Source organism: Hypanus sabinus, chromosome 28, assembly GCF_030144855.1.
Source record: "Hypanus sabinus isolate sHypSab1 chromosome 28, sHypSab1.hap1, whole genome shotgun sequence".
Classification (NCBI taxonomy): Eukaryota; Metazoa; Chordata; class Chondrichthyes; order Myliobatiformes; family Dasyatidae; genus Hypanus; species Hypanus sabinus.
In genome coordinates, this window is record NC_082733.1 from 8,296,217 (window position 1) to 8,313,774 (window position 17,558).

Consider the following 17,558-nt stretch of genomic DNA (forward strand, 5'->3'; position numbering starts at 1 on the left):
AATATTGATTTTACAATTAGAGTTGAGCACTTTGAGTCTGCATCTTAAATGTATGAAAGATGCTATATAAATAAAGTAGTTATTATTATTGAACACAGCTCTCATGCCTGATGTAAAGATTACTGCATTTGCCTCAGATTTCTTGCCCCCATATAATGAGGTAGGATTTCTTTGAAACTGATTTGGACTAGTTGTGCTGTTTACTTCCACAGAACTGAATATTGTAGAAATCTTTACAGAGAGAGAATTATAACTAGATTAATAACATGGCTTTGATGTAAGTACCCACAAAAAATTTTTTGCAATTTCCAGGTTTATCTGTGATAGGTGCCACAGATACCATCCAGGTAAGAATGGAAAATATACAGCAGGTGTGTCCACTTGTTATAAAGAAAAGGGAAACCAGTACTTTAAATGTAAAAGTTTCTGCAGATGTTAGAAATCCAGAGCAACACACACAAGATGCTGGAGAAACTTAGCAGATCAGGTTATGGAAATGAATAAACAGTCGACAATTTTGGCTGAGACTCCATCAGGACTGAAGTGGAAGGGGAAGAATAAAAAGGTGGGAGGAGGGGAAGGAGGACAAGCTAGAAGGCGATAAGCGAAGCCAGCTGGGTGGTAAAAGTAAAGAGCTGGGGAAGAAGGAATCTGGTAGGAGAGGAGAATGGACCATAGGAGAAAGGGAAGAAGGGGCACCAGGGGTAGGTGATGAGTGTGGAGGCTAGAGTGGGGGCATAACACAAAAATACAACTGCAGATGCTGTGGATCAAAGAATATGTACACAACGCTGGAAGGAAAAGAGAAAAGATTTTAAAATTACTGCAAGGAGAAATCAATGTTCATTCTATCAGGTTGGAGGCTACCTAGACAGAATATGAGGTGTTGCCCCTCCATCTTGAGAGTGGCCTCATTGTGGCAAAAGAGGAGGCCGTGGACTGATATGTCAAAATGGGAATGGGGATAAGAATTAAAGTGGTGGGCCACCAGAAAATTCTACTTTTGGCAGATGGAGCAGAAGTGCTCAACAAAGTGGTCCCCCAACTTGCTTTGGGTCTCACCATTATAGAGGAGTCATAGAAGGATGACCAGAACAGATTTGTTTCTGATGAGTTGCCTCACCTGGAAGGGCTGTGTGGGACCCTGAATGGAGGCAAGGGAGGAGGTAAAACTAACATTTTAAGTTGTGAACTTGAAATCTTAGCATTTCTTGTTCTAATTAAGTACGATAATAATATGTATCTATAACTAGAGCACAGTTTAATTCTGGGAAAAACAAATTTCATTTAGTGGATTACAAATGTACAAGAGGTTTGAACTCTTATTTTGGTGATGTATAAACATTAATAACCAGATAATAACAATAGGTCACCTGCAATGATCTTGCCTTTGATTCCTCTGAATGTAGGTCACATTGGGTGTAACTGAAATTTCAAGACCACATACTTTGTATGCATGCTAGATTGTTGCTGATTATGAATTTTATGCCGTTTCCAGGAAATATTGATGAGGATGTTGTGGTGATTGAGGCCACCTCAGCTCCCCAGGTTACTGCCAATGAAGAAATCAATGTTACCTCAACGGACAGTGAAGTGGAAATCGTCACTGTTGGGGACAGTTGCAGGTAAGTTGGAGTTGAGAATGTTGATTTGTTTCAAAGTAGTACTCTCAGAGATTCTTTAAATATCCAGGAGGAATATTTGAAATAAAACATAATTACCAGATGTAAAGATGTGACAGCAACGGTACTTCATATGAATTTACTTTGACTTGCGATTTTGCATCTCTGAATTGACAACTCCATGCACTTATTTTGCTTCTGTTAATTCAAGAAAATTACAATTAAATACTTCCCCTTTATTTCATGAAGAAAGCTAATTTGAAATTAGTTTCTTGTTTTAACAATATGGTTAGAAATTGAGAATATTAAGATGTGTATGCTTAAAATTTTATTCTTTGACAATGGTTGGTTTGCCAGCTCATGGGGGAAGGAAAGACTTAAAAAGGTTTTGAGTAGACTGATTCCTCTCTGCTGATTATATTTAAATGTATCAACATATCACAGGAATACGGCAGGTTGAGTGCTTGTTCATGGTCTAATGCTGTAACCTATCCATCTTAAGGTTTGACGTGTGTTCAGAGGTGCTCTTCCTCACATCTGTTATAACACATGATTATTTGAGTTACTGACTCCTTCCTGTCAGCTGAAAACAGTCTTAGCCATTTTCCTCTGACCTCTCTAATTAACAAGGTATTTTCCTCCACACACCTCAGTGAATATTTTTTGCATCATTCTCTATAAACGCTGTGAGAAAATACCAGATCAGCAGTTTCTGAGATTCTGAAGCCACTCTGGCACCATCAGTCATTCCACGGTGAAAGTCACATTTCTTCCCTATACTGATGTCTGGTCTGAACCTCTTGACCATATCTGCAAGTTTTTAATGCATGGAGTTGCTGCCACATAATTAGCTGATTAGATATTTGCATTAACGAGTTGGTGTACCTAATAAAGTGGCCACTGTGTGTATTGCATACTGTACTAGGATTTGATGTCAGAAACTCTGGCCCTAATGGGGTGTGCTGTGCCAGCTTCTGAAGCAGTATCGGTGAATTGATGTGAATTTTATTAGTTCTCACATTCTTGCTGTAAAAACCATTGAATTAATCGAAACACAGAAAGTACAGATGCTGTCAATCCAAAACAAATGTTGAAAGTGTTGCTTGCCTTCAGCAGGTCATGTAGCATCTATGGGGAGAAATGCGCTTGGTGTTTCATGTTGAGAACCCCTCGTCAGAATCAGACGATGCTGATGTAGCAGAGAAAGCAGTGGAGATGTCTTTAGTAGTGTAGAGACAAAGTTGCCATGCTACTTTAAATGCTAGCAGTTAGAGACAAAAGAATAAAATAAAATAAAAATAAAGTTACAGCAGTATTTTCTGAGAACGGGAGAGGAAATGGAATAGGATTTATCAAGTACGTACAGGAAAGTTTCCTTATTCAGGACATAGAAATCCCAATGGAGTGTGCAATACTTGATTTGCCATTAGGAAATGAGACAGGGCAGATGACAGAATGTGATGTAATGTCATTAGTTTCAAAATAAATATGCAAAAAGATAGGTCTGCTCTGTGGGTTAGATTCTAAATTGAAGAATGGCCAACTTTGATGGTATCAGAAATGATCTGGCAAGTGTGGATTGGAACAGGCTGTTTTCTGGCAAAGGCGTACTTAGTCAGTAGGAGGTCTTCAAAAGCAAAATCTTAAGAGTACAGAGCTTGTCTGTACCTATCAGAATAAAAGGTAAAGATAACAGGTGTAGATAACCTTGATTATCAAGAGATATTGAGGCTCTAGTTTTAAAGAAAGGTGCTTAGCAGTTATAGACATGTAGGAACATATGAGATGCTTATGGAGTGTAAGAAATGCAAGAGAACACTTAAGAAATAAACCAGAAGAGCTAAAAGAAGGCATGAGGTTTACCCAGAATCCTAAGGAATTCTACAGATATGTTAGGAGCAAAAGAATTGGAAGGGATAAAATTGGTCCTCCTAGCATGGTAATCTATGCTAGGAGCCAAAAAAGATGGGAGAGGTCTTAAATGAATTTTCTTCATCTGTATTTACTCAGGAGGGAGACATATACCGAAATGAAGCAAAGCAGCATCAACTTCAAGGGCTCTATACAGATTACAGAGAATGAGGTGTTTGCTGACTTGAGGCAAATTAGGGTAGATATATCCCCAGGGCCTGACAGGGTCAGGCAAGTACATAAATTGCTGCAGCCCAAGCAGAGATATTTAAAACATCCTTAGCAACAGGAGAGATACCAGAGGATTGGAGGATAACCAGTGTTGTTCCACTGTTTAAGAAAGGTTCTAAACATAAACCAGGAAATTATAGGCTGGTGAGCCTGGCATCGGTAGTGGGAAAGTTATTGGAAAGCATTCTAAAGGAATGGATAGATGAATATTTGGGTAGACCCGGACTGATTAAGGATCATTACCATGACTTTCAGCGTGATAGGTTGTGTCTAACCAATCTTAGTTTTTTCGAGGAGGTTACCAGGAAAGTTGATGAAGGCAAGGCAGTGGATATTGTCTACGTGGACTTCAGCAAGGCATTTGACAAGGTCCCACGTGGGAGATTGGTCAAGAAGGTTCAGATGCTTGGCATTCAGGATGAGCTAAATTGTGGGAGAAGCCACAGAGTAGTAGAAGATAGTTGCCTCTTTGACTGGAGAGATGTGACTAGTGGAGTGCCACAGAGATTGGTGCTGGGTCCATTGTTGTTTGTCATCTATATCAGTGGTCTGGATGATAACGTGGTTAACTAGATTAGTAAATTTGCAGAAGACATCAATATTGGAAGTGTAAACATGAGGAAATCTGCAGATGCTGGAAATTCAAACAACACACACAAAATGCTGGTGGAACACAGCAGGCCAGGCAGCATCTATAAGGAGAAGCACTGTCGACGTTTCGGGTCAAGACCCTTCGTCCTTCGTCCTGACGAGGGGTCTCTGCCCGAAACATCGACAGTACTTCTCCTTATAGATGCTGCCTGGCCTGCTGTGTTCCACCAGCATGTTGTGAATATTGGAAGTGTAGTGGGTAGTGAGAAAGATTAATATGGCTTTCATTGGGATCTGGATCAGCTGGAAAAATGGACTGAAAAATGGCAGATAGAGTTTAATGCAGATAAATGTGTTATAGTTCGGTAAGGACCAATCAGTGTAGGATTTACCTCAACGTTAGGTACTGAGGAGACCAAAGGGAATTGGTAATAGAGGTCCATAATTCATTAAAAGTCGTGTCACAAGTGGATAGAGTTTTAAAGAAAGCTTTTGGCTCATTGGCCTTCATAAATCCAAGTATCAAGAAAAGTAATAAGGTAGTGTTCATAGGCAGTTCATTGCCCATTCAGAACGAGGGGGGAGCTGTTCCAGAAACGTTGAGAGTTTGCCTTCAGGTCCCTGTTCCACAGGGATGGTAATGTTCTGGATCATAGGGTCCCTTAATGATGGATGCCACCTTTTTGAGGCATCACCTTTTGAAAATGTTATTGATGCTGGGGAAGGTAGTATCTATAATGGAGCTGGCTGAATTTGCAATCCTTTGCAGCTTTTTCTGTTCCTGTGTAGTGGCCCTATCATATTGGATGGTGATGCAACTAGTTACAATGATCTCCGTGATTGATACACTATAGAAATTTGTTAGTTTTTGGTAACATACCAAGTCTCCTTAAACTGCTAGTGAAGTACAGCCGCTGACATGCTTTCTTCGTAATTATATCAACATGTTGGGCTCAGTATAGATCTTCAGATACCAGGAACTTGAAACTGCTCACATCTTCTACTGCAGATCTCTCGATGAGGTTCCTGAAGTCCACAATCAATTCGTTGGTCTCACTGATACTGAGTGCAAGGGTGTTGTTATGACACCACTCAACCAGCTAATATATCTCATTCCTATACGCCGCCTCATCTCATCTGAAATTCTGCCATTAAGGATCTCCCTTATCACCTCCAACTCCAGGCACATGTTTCCTCTACTATTCCTGATTGGTTCTATCCTCACTCTAATCATTCCCCTGATATTTGCTTACAAAGAGAACAACTTGGGGGTTTTCCTCAATGTTTTTTGCCAAAGCCTTCTCATGCCCCCTTCAAACTCTTCAAAGTTCATTCTTCAGCTGCTTCCTGGCTACCTTGTAACACTCCAGAGCCCTGTGTCTGATCCTTGTTTCCTGCTCTGAAACATGAATTTGATTACTTGGTAAAACAGGAAGCACAGTTTCAATTGGCCCTCACATCAATATGGTAATGTGAAGTCCAAGTTAGGCTGCATCCACACTAGATTGGATAATCCTGAAAACGCCGATTTCGCATAAAAACAATAGGCATCCACACTATGCATTTTTAAAAATATCTCTATCCACATTGAAACAGAGATTTTGGTGAATCTCGCCGTAAAAGTGCGCGTTTGTGTAGTTACAGATTAGAAAAACTTAAAACGACGGACAGCTGTTGGCTTTCGCACAGAAGAACGTAAAAGTAAAAAAACAACAAATACTGGAGCGTATGGAGGCAAAGGACAGGGAGTTCATGGACAGATTGACCTGGCTGACGACGAACACTGGAAAAACTGACTAACTCTGTTGCATTAATAAAGCACTTTGTTAAATGTATAAAACATGTCTGCATCAGTGTTATCTTGTATTTTCATACAATGTTACATTAGGCTGTTTACATATCTATTGTCAGAGCAGTACTTGCATAAATAGTTAAACTACCTTCATATGAGCAAGGACAGAATACAGGGCAAAGTGAGTATACTTATTTATTCAATAAGTTATGGGTCAAAGTATTGTTGAGTACATTTCTAAGTTTCGTTGCCGTCTTCTGAAATTGTTAGGTTGCTTTCAAGAAAACAATGAAATAGCACGCTGCCATCTGACAGTGTTTTCAGATTTCTCCGATTACCCTGTCCACACTGATCCGACCAATCCGGTGTTTTCAAAAATACACACTTTAGAGAGCGTTTCTGAAAAGCTCCGGTTTCGGGGGACGAAAGCGCTGTTTTAGTGTGGATGAAGGATGAAAATGAAGAGAAAAAGCTTCAGTTATGGATTTATCCGGTGTAGTGTGGACGTAGCCTTAATGTACATTGTTGAAAGATGAAGGGAATGCTACTTGTTGATTTATAAAAATAAATTATGCCATAGGCAGCTGTTTTCATTCATTAAATGCATGATTGATAACAGATGACCATTTTGCCAGACCTCTCAGCAGCTGCTTCTCTGCTACAATTTAAACAGTGCTCTTCAAAATGTCTTCAGTAACACTCTGGCAATATACATCAGTGGAATATTTATTGTGCTACTTCTATGTAACTGAAAATATCTGAAAAGTAACTGTTGGAGCATCTGTGAGTTTGATATGCAAAAGAAGATAGGAATTGTTTTGGACAAAAGTAACAGATTTTGTATGTAGTATTCTAATGCGACTGGCTCAAAGACTAAGCAGCCATTCTTTCACTAATAGGATTTTTTTAAATTACTGTATAGTAAATGACTATGGAAGGGTCTGTACAGATTGAAAATGAAGGATGTTTATCAGAAATTTATTATAACAAAACATTGTGGAGCTCCTGATCTTTATCTAGTGACCTGAGAAACCCAAATAGAGTAATACTTAAAACAGCCATTAGATCATTTCCAGGAATTATAGTTTAGCAATGAAATGGCTATAAATATGATAAGTACCTACCATTTGTTATGATGTACAGGTAAATTCAGATCAGCATTTTTAAAACATTTGTTTCATCTATTAATACTAAATGGAACCAACATCAATCTGTATTTTCCTTAAAGGTGCATTTTTGGAGACTTACAAAGAAACTGGAGGCTTGAGTTTTATTCATTAGTTGTGCACCCACTCTATTTATGTTTTAAAATAGTAGGCTACTTTAAATGTTGTACTTAAGGCACTTGTTTTGGAGTCAAATCCACCTTTTTGTCCCTGTTTTAGTTTGCAAGGATTTAAAGTTGTGCCATTTATAAAAGAACAGAAATGTATAATTTCACTAAGAAATGTTCTTGTCATCCTTTCCCATTCTGTGATATTTCTGGCTCTTGGCAAAAGCATCTGATCATCACAGTTGGTCTCTGTGTCATTTGTATGAGAAAAGGGTTCTGTCCACTGCCCATACCTGACCCAATAATGATCTTTTCATTGCCAACTGTTGACAGGGCATTAACTGTTTAGACTTCAACACTCCTTTCTCCTATTCCAACCTCACTCCTTCTGAACGAGTAGCTCTCTATTCCCTCTGCACCAACCCTAACCTCACTATCAAACCCACAGATAAGGGAGATGTAGTGGTCTAGACTGCTACACGGCTAAGGCCCAGCGCCAACTCTCAGGCATCTTCTCTTACTTGCCACTTGAACAGGACCCCACTAAGGAACACCAGGCCATCAGCAACCTTATTGACTCTGGAGATCTCCCATCCACCGCTACTAACCTCATAGTTCCCGCACCCTGCACCTCCCATTTCTACCTCCTACCCAAGATGTGCAAACCCACTTGTCCAGGTAGAAATGTCGTTTCAGCTTGTTCCTGCCCCACTGTCTTATCTGCCCTAGTTCAGTCCTTTCCTACCTTCATTCATAACACTTTGCACGCTCTGGATCTTTTCAATGATTTTAGGGTCCCTGGCCCCCATCATCTGAGTTTTGCTATCCAGCCCCTGTGCACCTCCACCCTCTCCCCCCCCCCCCCCCGAAAGGCCTTAAAGCTCTTTTTTTTCTGGACACCAGACCTAACCAGTTCCCCTCCACCACCATTTTCCCATTTTCCTCCAAGCAAAATGTCCTCACTCTAAATAATTTCTCATTTGGCTCCTCCAACTTCCTTCAAACAAAAGAGGTAGCCACAGGCACTCACTTGGGTCCCAGCTATGCCTGCCTGTTCGTCAGCAATGTGGAGCAGTGTATGTTCCAAGCCTACACTGGTGACCATCCCACACTTTTCCTATGCTACATCGACGACTGCATTGATGCTGCTTTTGCACTCGTGCAGAACTCGTCGACTTTATCCACTTTGCATCCAGCTTACACCCTGCCATCAGATTTACCTGGTATATTTCTGCCACTTCACTCCCCTTTCTCTATCTCACTGTCTCTATCTCCAGAGACAGCTTATCTACTACCAAAGTCTATTATAAACCCATCGACCCGCTTGGCTACCTGGACTATACCTCATCCTACCTTGTTACTTGTAAAATTGCCAAACCCTTCTGTCTCTGCTGCATCTGCTCTCAGGATGATGCTATTCATTCTAGAATGAAGGAGGTGAAGAAGGGACTTCACTTCCTCCACGTATCAACCTCTGCTTTAACTTGAATTATCGAAGGATGCCAAAAGTTGTGGCAGGGCTTGAATGCTATCACCTCTTATAAAGTATAATCAAGTGACATAGGCAACAACAAGGCTTCACTTCTAGATGAGCTCAATGGCTTCTATACTCACTTTGACTGTCAAAACATGGGGAAATCATCACAAACTCCCATAGCCCTCGATGAACCTCTGATTTCATACTCTTTCTTTTTCAATCTTTTTATTAATTTTTTTAAAAAGAACATAACATAATATTATATTACATATGTTATGAATACAATAGATTTGAAATTGAGTTGATAACAAGATAACAATATCTTATTAACCTATCAACGAAAAAGGATCATACAATAACAATCTAATCTATATTGGTTATACATGAAAAGATTAATCATCAAAAGAAAAAAAGAAAATGAAATATAAGAAAAAATGTATAATTAAGAAATAATAAACAAAACTAAACCTAAACTAACATGGGCAATAATAATAGTTTATAAATATATAATAGTGTCAAAAAACTCCGGAACTCCATACCAGAACAAGAATAAAAAGAGTAAAGGTCTGGAAGAAGTCAAATTAATTCATGTGAAAGTGTCGAATGAACGGTCCCCAAGTTTCTTCAAATTTAATTGATGAATCAAAAATAGTACTTCTAATTTTTTCTAAACTTAAGCAAGAAATAGTTTGAGAAAACCATTGAAATGTGGTAGGAGGATTTACTTCTTTCCAATTTCGTAATATAGATCTCCTGGCCATTAATGTTACAAAGGCAATCATTCGTCTAATTGGAGGAGAGAATCGACTATCATCTTCATTTGGAATACCAAAAATTGCAGTGATAAAATGAGGTTGTACATCAATATTCCAAATTGAGGAAATGGTAGCAAATATGTCCTTCCAATAATTATATAAAGTAGGACTTGACCAAAACATGTGGGTCAATGAAGCCACATCTAAATGACATCTGTCACATTGAGGATTAACATGAGAATAAAACCGAGCAAGCTTATCTTTAGACATATGAGCTCTATGTACAACCTTAAATTGTATTAAAGCATGTTTAGCACATATAGAAGACGAATTAACCATTTGTAAAATTTTTTCCCATTTTTCCGTTGAAATATTGTATTGAAGTTCTTTTTCCCATTCCTGTTTAATTCTACCTGATATCTCTGGTTGTATCTTCATAATCATATTATAAATAAGAGCCACTAATCTCTTCTGACAGGGATTTAAAGTAAAAATCATATCTGAAAAATCTATCAAAGTTGAATTAGGGAAGGATGGTAAAACTTTATATAAAAAGTTTCTAATTTGTAAGTATCTAAAAAAAATTAGATTTAGGTAATTTAAATTTGTTAGGAAGTTTATCAAAAGACATCAAACTACCTTCAGAAAAAAGATCACGAAAACATATTATACCTTTCCTTTTCCATATACTAAAAGGATCTGTTAAAGAGGGTTTAAAGAAAAAATTAAATAAGATAGGGCTATCAAGAACAAAGTTTTTTAGAGTAAAAAATTTACGAAATTGAAACCAAATTCGTAATGTATGTTTGACAATAGGGTTAGATATCTGTTTATTAAGTTTAGCTAAGTCCACAGGGAGAGAAGAGCCAAGAACAGAAAATAAAGAATATCCTTGTGTAGCGTTACATTCTAAATTTACCCACTGTGGGCACAATGGTAAAACTAAATCTAATTTCCAGTATAATAAATTCTGAATATTATTTGCCCAATAGTAAAATCTAAAATTGGGTAAAGCTAAACCACCATCTTTTTTAGATTTCTGTAACTGTCTTTTACTTAATCTAGGGTTTTTATTTTGCCACACAAATGAGGAAATTTTTGAATCAATGCTATCAAAAAAAGACTTAGGAATAAAAATTGGTAAGGCTTGAAATAAATATAAAAATTTTGGTAAAATCATCATTTTAACAGCATTGATCCGACCAACCAATGATGAGGATAAAGGAGACCATCTAGTAGTAAGTTGTTGAATTTGATGAAGCATAGGTAAAAAATTCAATCTGAATAAATCTTTATATTTCTTGGTAATTTTTATACCTAAATAAATAAAATTATCAGTAACAATTTTAAATGGTATCCTGTCATTCAGTAAAGTTTGTGCATTTAAAGGGAAAAGTTCACTCTTATCCAAATTTAATTTGTAACCAGAAAAACTACCAAATTGAGCCAACAAGGATAGAATAGCGGGAATAGAATTATCAGGATCAGAAATATATAACAACAAGTCATCAGCATAGAGCGATAACTTGTATAATTTCTCATTACGGGTAATACCAGAAATATTAGGGGATTCACGAATAGCAATGGCTAAAGGTTCTAATGCAATATTAAATAATAAAGGACTTAAGGGACAACCTTGTCTCGTACCACGAGATAATTGAAAAAAAGAGGATCTATAATTATTCGTAAGAACAGAAGCAACAGGTTTATAATATATTAATTTAATCCATGATATAAAATTAGAACTAAAATTAAAATTCTTCAAGACATTAAATAAGTATGTCCATTCAACTCTATCAAAAGCTTTTTCAGCATCTAATGAAATAACACATTCTGGGGTTGTGGGTGAGGAAGTGCAAATTATATTAATTAATTTTCTAACATTAAAAAAGGAGTATCGGTTCCTAATGAAACCAGTTTGATCTGAAATAATCTGTGATAGTACCTTTTCTAACCTAATAGCTAAAATTTTTGTAAGAATCTTAGAGTCTACATTTAATAACGATATAGGGCGATAAGATGCACATAAGGTAGGGTCCTTATCTTTTTTAAGAATTAAAAGAGATAGTAGCTTCATAAAAGGACTGGGGTAGTCTCTTCTTAATAAATGCATCATTAAAGATTTCACATAACCAAGGGGAAAGCAAAGAAGAAAAAGTTTTTAAAAATTCTATAATATAACCATCAGGGCCAGGGGCTTTCCCTGAATTCATCGATGAAATAGCCTCTCCTACCTCAGCCATAGAAATAGGAGCATCAAATAAACTTTGATCTTCATCTGTCAATTTGGGAATATTCAAATTGTTAAAAAAATTATCCATCATAGACAGATCACCATCAAATTCTGATTGATATAAAGATTTATAAAAATCTTGGAAGGTATTATTAATTTCTTTATGATCCGTAGTCAGATTACCATCTTGTTTACAAATTTTAATAATTTGTCGCTTAGTCGAAATAGCTTTTAATTGATCAGCTAACAATTTACCAGTTCGATCACTATGTATATAAAATTGAGCCCTAGTCCTAATTAATTGATTCTCAATTGTTAAGAAGATAACAGTAAGCTATGTTCCATTTGCAGTTCAACTCTCTTCTTATAGAGTTCCTTGGTAGGAGTAACGGAATAAATCTTATCAATTTCTTTAATTTTATCCACCAATAAAGCTATATCTAAATATCTTTGTTTTCTTTTACCAGCAGAATATGAGATAATTTGTCCACGAATAAAAGCCTTAAAAGAGTCCCAAAGTATTCCTCTGTCAATCTCTTCAGTATAGTTTGTTGAAAAAAATAAGTCAATTTGCTGTTTTATGAAGGTAATAAATTCTGGATCTTGAAACAAAGTAGCGTTGAGTCTCCAAGATCTAGTATTAATGAAAGAGTCCGAAATCTTGATAGATAACTTCAAAGGTGCATGATCTGAAATAGCAATAGAGTCATATTTATAGTCAATAACATCTGCTAATAAATGATGATCAATAAGAAAATAATCAATTCTAGAATAACTATGATATACATGTGAAAAAAACGAAAATTCTTTATCTTTAGGGTTCAAAAACCGCCATATTTCAGTGATTCCCGAATCGACCATAAAAGAGTTAATAAGTAAAGCTGATCTATTCGGAAGAGTTCGAATAGGTTTAGATCTATCCATCAAAGGATTTAAACAACAATTGAAATCTCCACCCATTATCAACATATATTCATTTAGATTAGGAAGGGTAGTAAATAAACGTTTAAAAAATCAGGGCAGTCAAAATTTGGAGCGTAAATATTAACTAAAGCCACTTTTCGGTTAAAAAATGAACCAGTAATCAACAAAAATCTGCCCTGTGGATCAGATATAATTTCATGATGTATAAACGAGATTGAGGGGTCTATAAAAATACACACCCCTAATTTTAGCAGTACAATTCGAATGAAATTGTTGACCCTTCCAGAACCTAAAAAAGCATTGATTATCCTCCCTCCTAATATGGGTCTCCTGTACAAAGATAATATTAGCATTTAGTCTATGGAATACTTTAAATATTTTTTTACGTTTAATCGGATGATTTAAACCATTAGTATTCCAAGAAATAAAATTAATAGACTTATCCATTATGCTAATATTAATTGTATATACCATGAAAGGTTGAAAAAAACACATAACCCATAATTCAGGAAGAAGGAAAAATGGGACAGGAGCAACCGGAGAACATGACACTTCAACAATATTAATAATTTAAAGTCGGCCCATAAACTAAAAGCAAAAAAAAATAAAAAGCAAAAGTGTGAAAAAAGATCCCTACCCCCTCCCCCCACCCCTCGAAAGAAAGCCAAGCGGCAGGCGCATAAACTAACACTAATATTAACCCCATTTCAAGATGGCAGCTCCATGAAAAGATTTAAAAAAACTATATAACACCCAGATTTAAATATAGGGTTGCAAAGAGAAAATGTATATCAATCAGAATGAAAAAAAAATAATATAATAAAACAAATGATCATTAATAAAAAAAGGTATAAACATTAAAATTTGAAAGTGTAATATACCTTTAAAATAAAATCCATGTTCAAATACAAGAAAAATGACGTTTCAAAAGCAAAGACTTATGGGAAGAAGAAACGACATTTTGAAAAAGCCATATTATAAAATATAAATGTAAGTTCAACGATCTATTAAAAATTAATAGAAAAAAAGTTATCAAAATAGGATTAAAAAAAAGATTTAATAGACACTACAATATATAATTTAAAAAAAAGACCAAAAAAATCCAAAACATTCGTCCCATTTCCAAGTGCAGGCAAACAGATAAATGTTTACAGAAAGTAAAGTCTTATGGGAAGAAGAAACAACATCTTAAAAAAAGTAAATCCTTATTACAAAATATAAACGTGTATATCCGAAACAGAAAAAAGAATAATAAAAAAAAAGAGATATTATAAAAAGTTAAAAGAGCATCTATGATGATAGTAAAGAAAAAGAAACCAGACCCGTAGATCAGGATAAGAAGTTATAACCCAGCTTCATAGGTTAAAACTTAAAATGAAATGGCATCTTCTCTCCAAAAAATTTTCGGCATAACACATAGTTCAACTTGCACTAGAAGATCGATATTCTTCAATGAATTTCTTCGCTTCTTCCAGAGTATTAAAAAATTGCTGACTGTTGTCATTCAACGTAATTCTAAGATTCACTGGAAACTTTAAAGCTTGTTTAAGTCCAATCGAATGAATCTCTGCCATCACTGGTTTAAAAGCGATTCTCGCTCTCATTACTTCGAATGAATAATCCTAAACAATTCGAAATGTGTTGTTGTTGTGAGAAATCATACCTTTTTTACGAGCTAATCGAATTAACAGCTCTTTCTCCCGAAGATAATGAAGGCGAACAATCACAGCTCGTGGTTTGCCACTCGCAGCTGAAAACCTCGCAACTCTGTGAGCGCGGTCGTTAACAGGTTTAGTATGCAAACCTTCAGCACTGAAAATTTCCCACAATAATTTAGAGAAAAATTCAGTTAAATCACCAGACTCAACTTTTTCGGGGAACCCGATAATTCGCAAATTCTGTCTGCGAGATCTATTTTCAAGATCAGTAATTTTAAACTTATACTGATCTAATGTTTTAACAGTCGAGTGTACCTTCTTCTCCAGCGCTTCAATTGTACGTACTTTTTCGCAAATTAATTTTTCAAGAGTCGTGATCTTATCTTCATGCCGCTGAATTTCTGATGCCTGCAATTGAAGCTTAGTATCAAGCGATCTAACAAATCCTTCGAGTTCAGATATTTTCGTGGTAAGCTTATTTTCCAAACTTGCCAGTTTACTTTCCAATTTACTTTCTAGCCTGCTTTCCAGAGTTGCAAGTTTAGCATCCAGAAGATGAGAAATAGCGTCGATGGTTAGAGGATCCTTAGACAATTTCTTGCTTGTAGCCATTTTAAGTTTGACAAGATTAAATCAAATATTGTTTTAGAAAAAAAGGGTTAATCAAAATTATCAACTCATATGATTAGGTTCGAAAAGATTTGATTAAAGGGTGATTATAGTTGAAAAAGTAAAGAGCGCCTAAAAGGCAGATGCTTACGTCGCCATCTTGGAACTCCACCCCCCTATTTCATTCTCTGCGGCTGATGCGCGAGCAACCTTCAGAGGAGTGAAACCATGAAAAACATCCAGCCCAGACTGGATACTTGGCCAAATATTAAAGACCTGTGCTGATCAACTGGCTGAAATAGTCACTAAGATCTTTAACCTCCCACTTTGAGAGTCTGACTTAACTTATGTCAGTGCCTAAGAAGAACATGCTAACCTACCTGAATGACTATTGATCAGTGATGAAGTGTTTTGAGAGGTTTGCATTGAAACATATCAACTCCTACCTGAGAAGTGACTTGGATCCACTCCAATTTGCTTACCGGCATAACATGCCCTCAGTGGGTGCCATCTCATTGGCTCTTTACTCACCCCTGGAACATCTTGACAATACAACTCCAATGCCGTATTTAAGTTTGCTGACAACAACACTGTCTGAATTAAAGGTGTTGATGAATCAGCATATAGGAGAGAGATTGAAAATCTGGCTGAGTTGTGTCACAGTAACAGCTTCTCACTCAATGTCAGCACGACCAAGAAGCTGATTATTGACTTTAGGAAGAGGAAACAAGAAGTCCATGAGCCAATCCTTATCAGAGGTGGAGAGGGTCAGTAACTTTAAATTCTCAGTCTTATCTTGGAGGACCTGTCCTGGGCCTAGCACATAACTGCAATTACGAAGCAGAAGCACCTCTATTTCCTTAGGAGTTTGTGAAGTTTCAGCATGACATCTAAAACTTTGACAAACTTCTATAGATGTGTGGTGGAGAATACAATGACTGGCTGCATCACAGCCTGGTATGGAAACACCAATGCCCTTGAAGGGATATTCCTCCCCACCACTGAGCATATCTGTACAGTGTGTTATCTCAGGAATGTAGCATGCATCATTAGGGATCCCCACCTCCAAGGTCATGCTGTCTTCTTGCTGCTGCCTTCAGGAGGGAGGTTCAGGCGCCTCAGGGCTCTCACCTCTAGGTCCAGAAAGTTATTGCCCCTCAACCATCAAGCTCTTGAACCCGAGGGACAACTCCATTTGGCCCCATCAATAAAATGTTCCCACAACTTTTGGACTCGCTTTCAATGACTCTTCATCTCATGTTCTTGTTACCTATTGCTTATTTATTATTTTTTTCTTTTTGTATATGTGCAGTGTGTTGTCTTTTACATACTGCTTGAATGCCCAAGTTATTGCAGTTTTTCATTGATTCTGTTATGATTATTCTATTATGGATTTATCAAATATGCCTGCAAGAAAATAAATCTCAGGTTTCTATATGGTGACATAAATGTACTTTGATAATAAATTTGCTTTGAACTTTGATCTAATGAAGGCAGTGAAAGATGCTGTGCTGCAGAGTTGAATTCCTCACTGCTCAGCAAAAACTGTCTGATGAGGTATTAGGGTTTTTAGTACCTTCAAAATATTATCTTTCACAGAGCATTAAGAGCATTCCAGTGCTAAAGACAGGATTTGTTGAATGGTTCATGTTAATGTGTAATATTAAAAGGTTGAAAGTTCATAGAGTAAAAATATTGTTGTAGTGGAGGTTATAGAGCATATGAATATTGCAGTTGTTAAAGCATCCGATGCAAAGGGTCATACCCCAGTCAATTTACTATTGTTGTTCATTGTGATTTTAGACTTTAGCCTGTCAAGTATTCTTATATGTTATTCAACAGTATTTTCTCTCATGGTAATGCTTTTGTCTACCCAAGCTGAAAGTCAAAAATCAGCCTTCTTAATTTTCAGTTAATAATTGAAAATTATTAACTAAAATATATATTAAAAAATGTTAAAAAATATAAAAAGTATGTTAACTGAATATGTTTCATTAAACGTATTCTTGGATGCATTGAGCATTCAAGATGTAGTTACAGAGCGTATGCCCTATATAGTAAAGCTCCTAGAATCCAGCACACTTGGGATTTGGAGACCAGTACTGCAGATGCTGGAATCTGAGGCAACAAATAGCACATCTGAATTGCCTCCCTAATTCACAGCAGGTCAGCTGGCATCCCTGGAGGGAATTGGACTGCTCACATTTTGAATGCTTGGTGAAGTGTCTCAACCAAAAGTGTTGACTGTCCCTTTCCCTCCATAGATGCTGCCTGACCCTCTAAGTACATCCAGCATTTTGTTGCACTTGGGACTTTGGTGCTGGAATGACAGGTTTTCTGAAATATAGGATGTTATTTTGAAACTAATACCCCAACACATTAACTCAATTGTTTTTTTTAAAAAGAAGTAGATGGTATTATAACAAATCATCCAGTGAACCAGCTGTTTAAATGGAACATAACCTCCAGTGCTTTAGTGATC

The 17,558-nt window shown here is 36.7% G+C and overlaps 1 protein-coding gene across 3 annotated transcripts in view; it reads left to right on the forward strand.

Annotated features, from left to right (window-relative positions):
- rnf111 (ring finger protein 111) overlaps positions 1-17,558 on the forward strand; it is a 145,189-nt gene that overhangs the window by 85,332 nt on the left and 42,299 nt on the right. For all 3 annotated transcript variants that reach the window (XM_059952569.1, XM_059952568.1, XM_059952570.1), the window contains exon 3: positions 1,499-1,625. In XM_059952569.1, the coding sequence (XP_059808552.1) occupies positions 1,499-1,625 (127 nt within the window). The remainder of the gene's footprint in view (positions 1-1,498; positions 1,626-17,558) is intronic.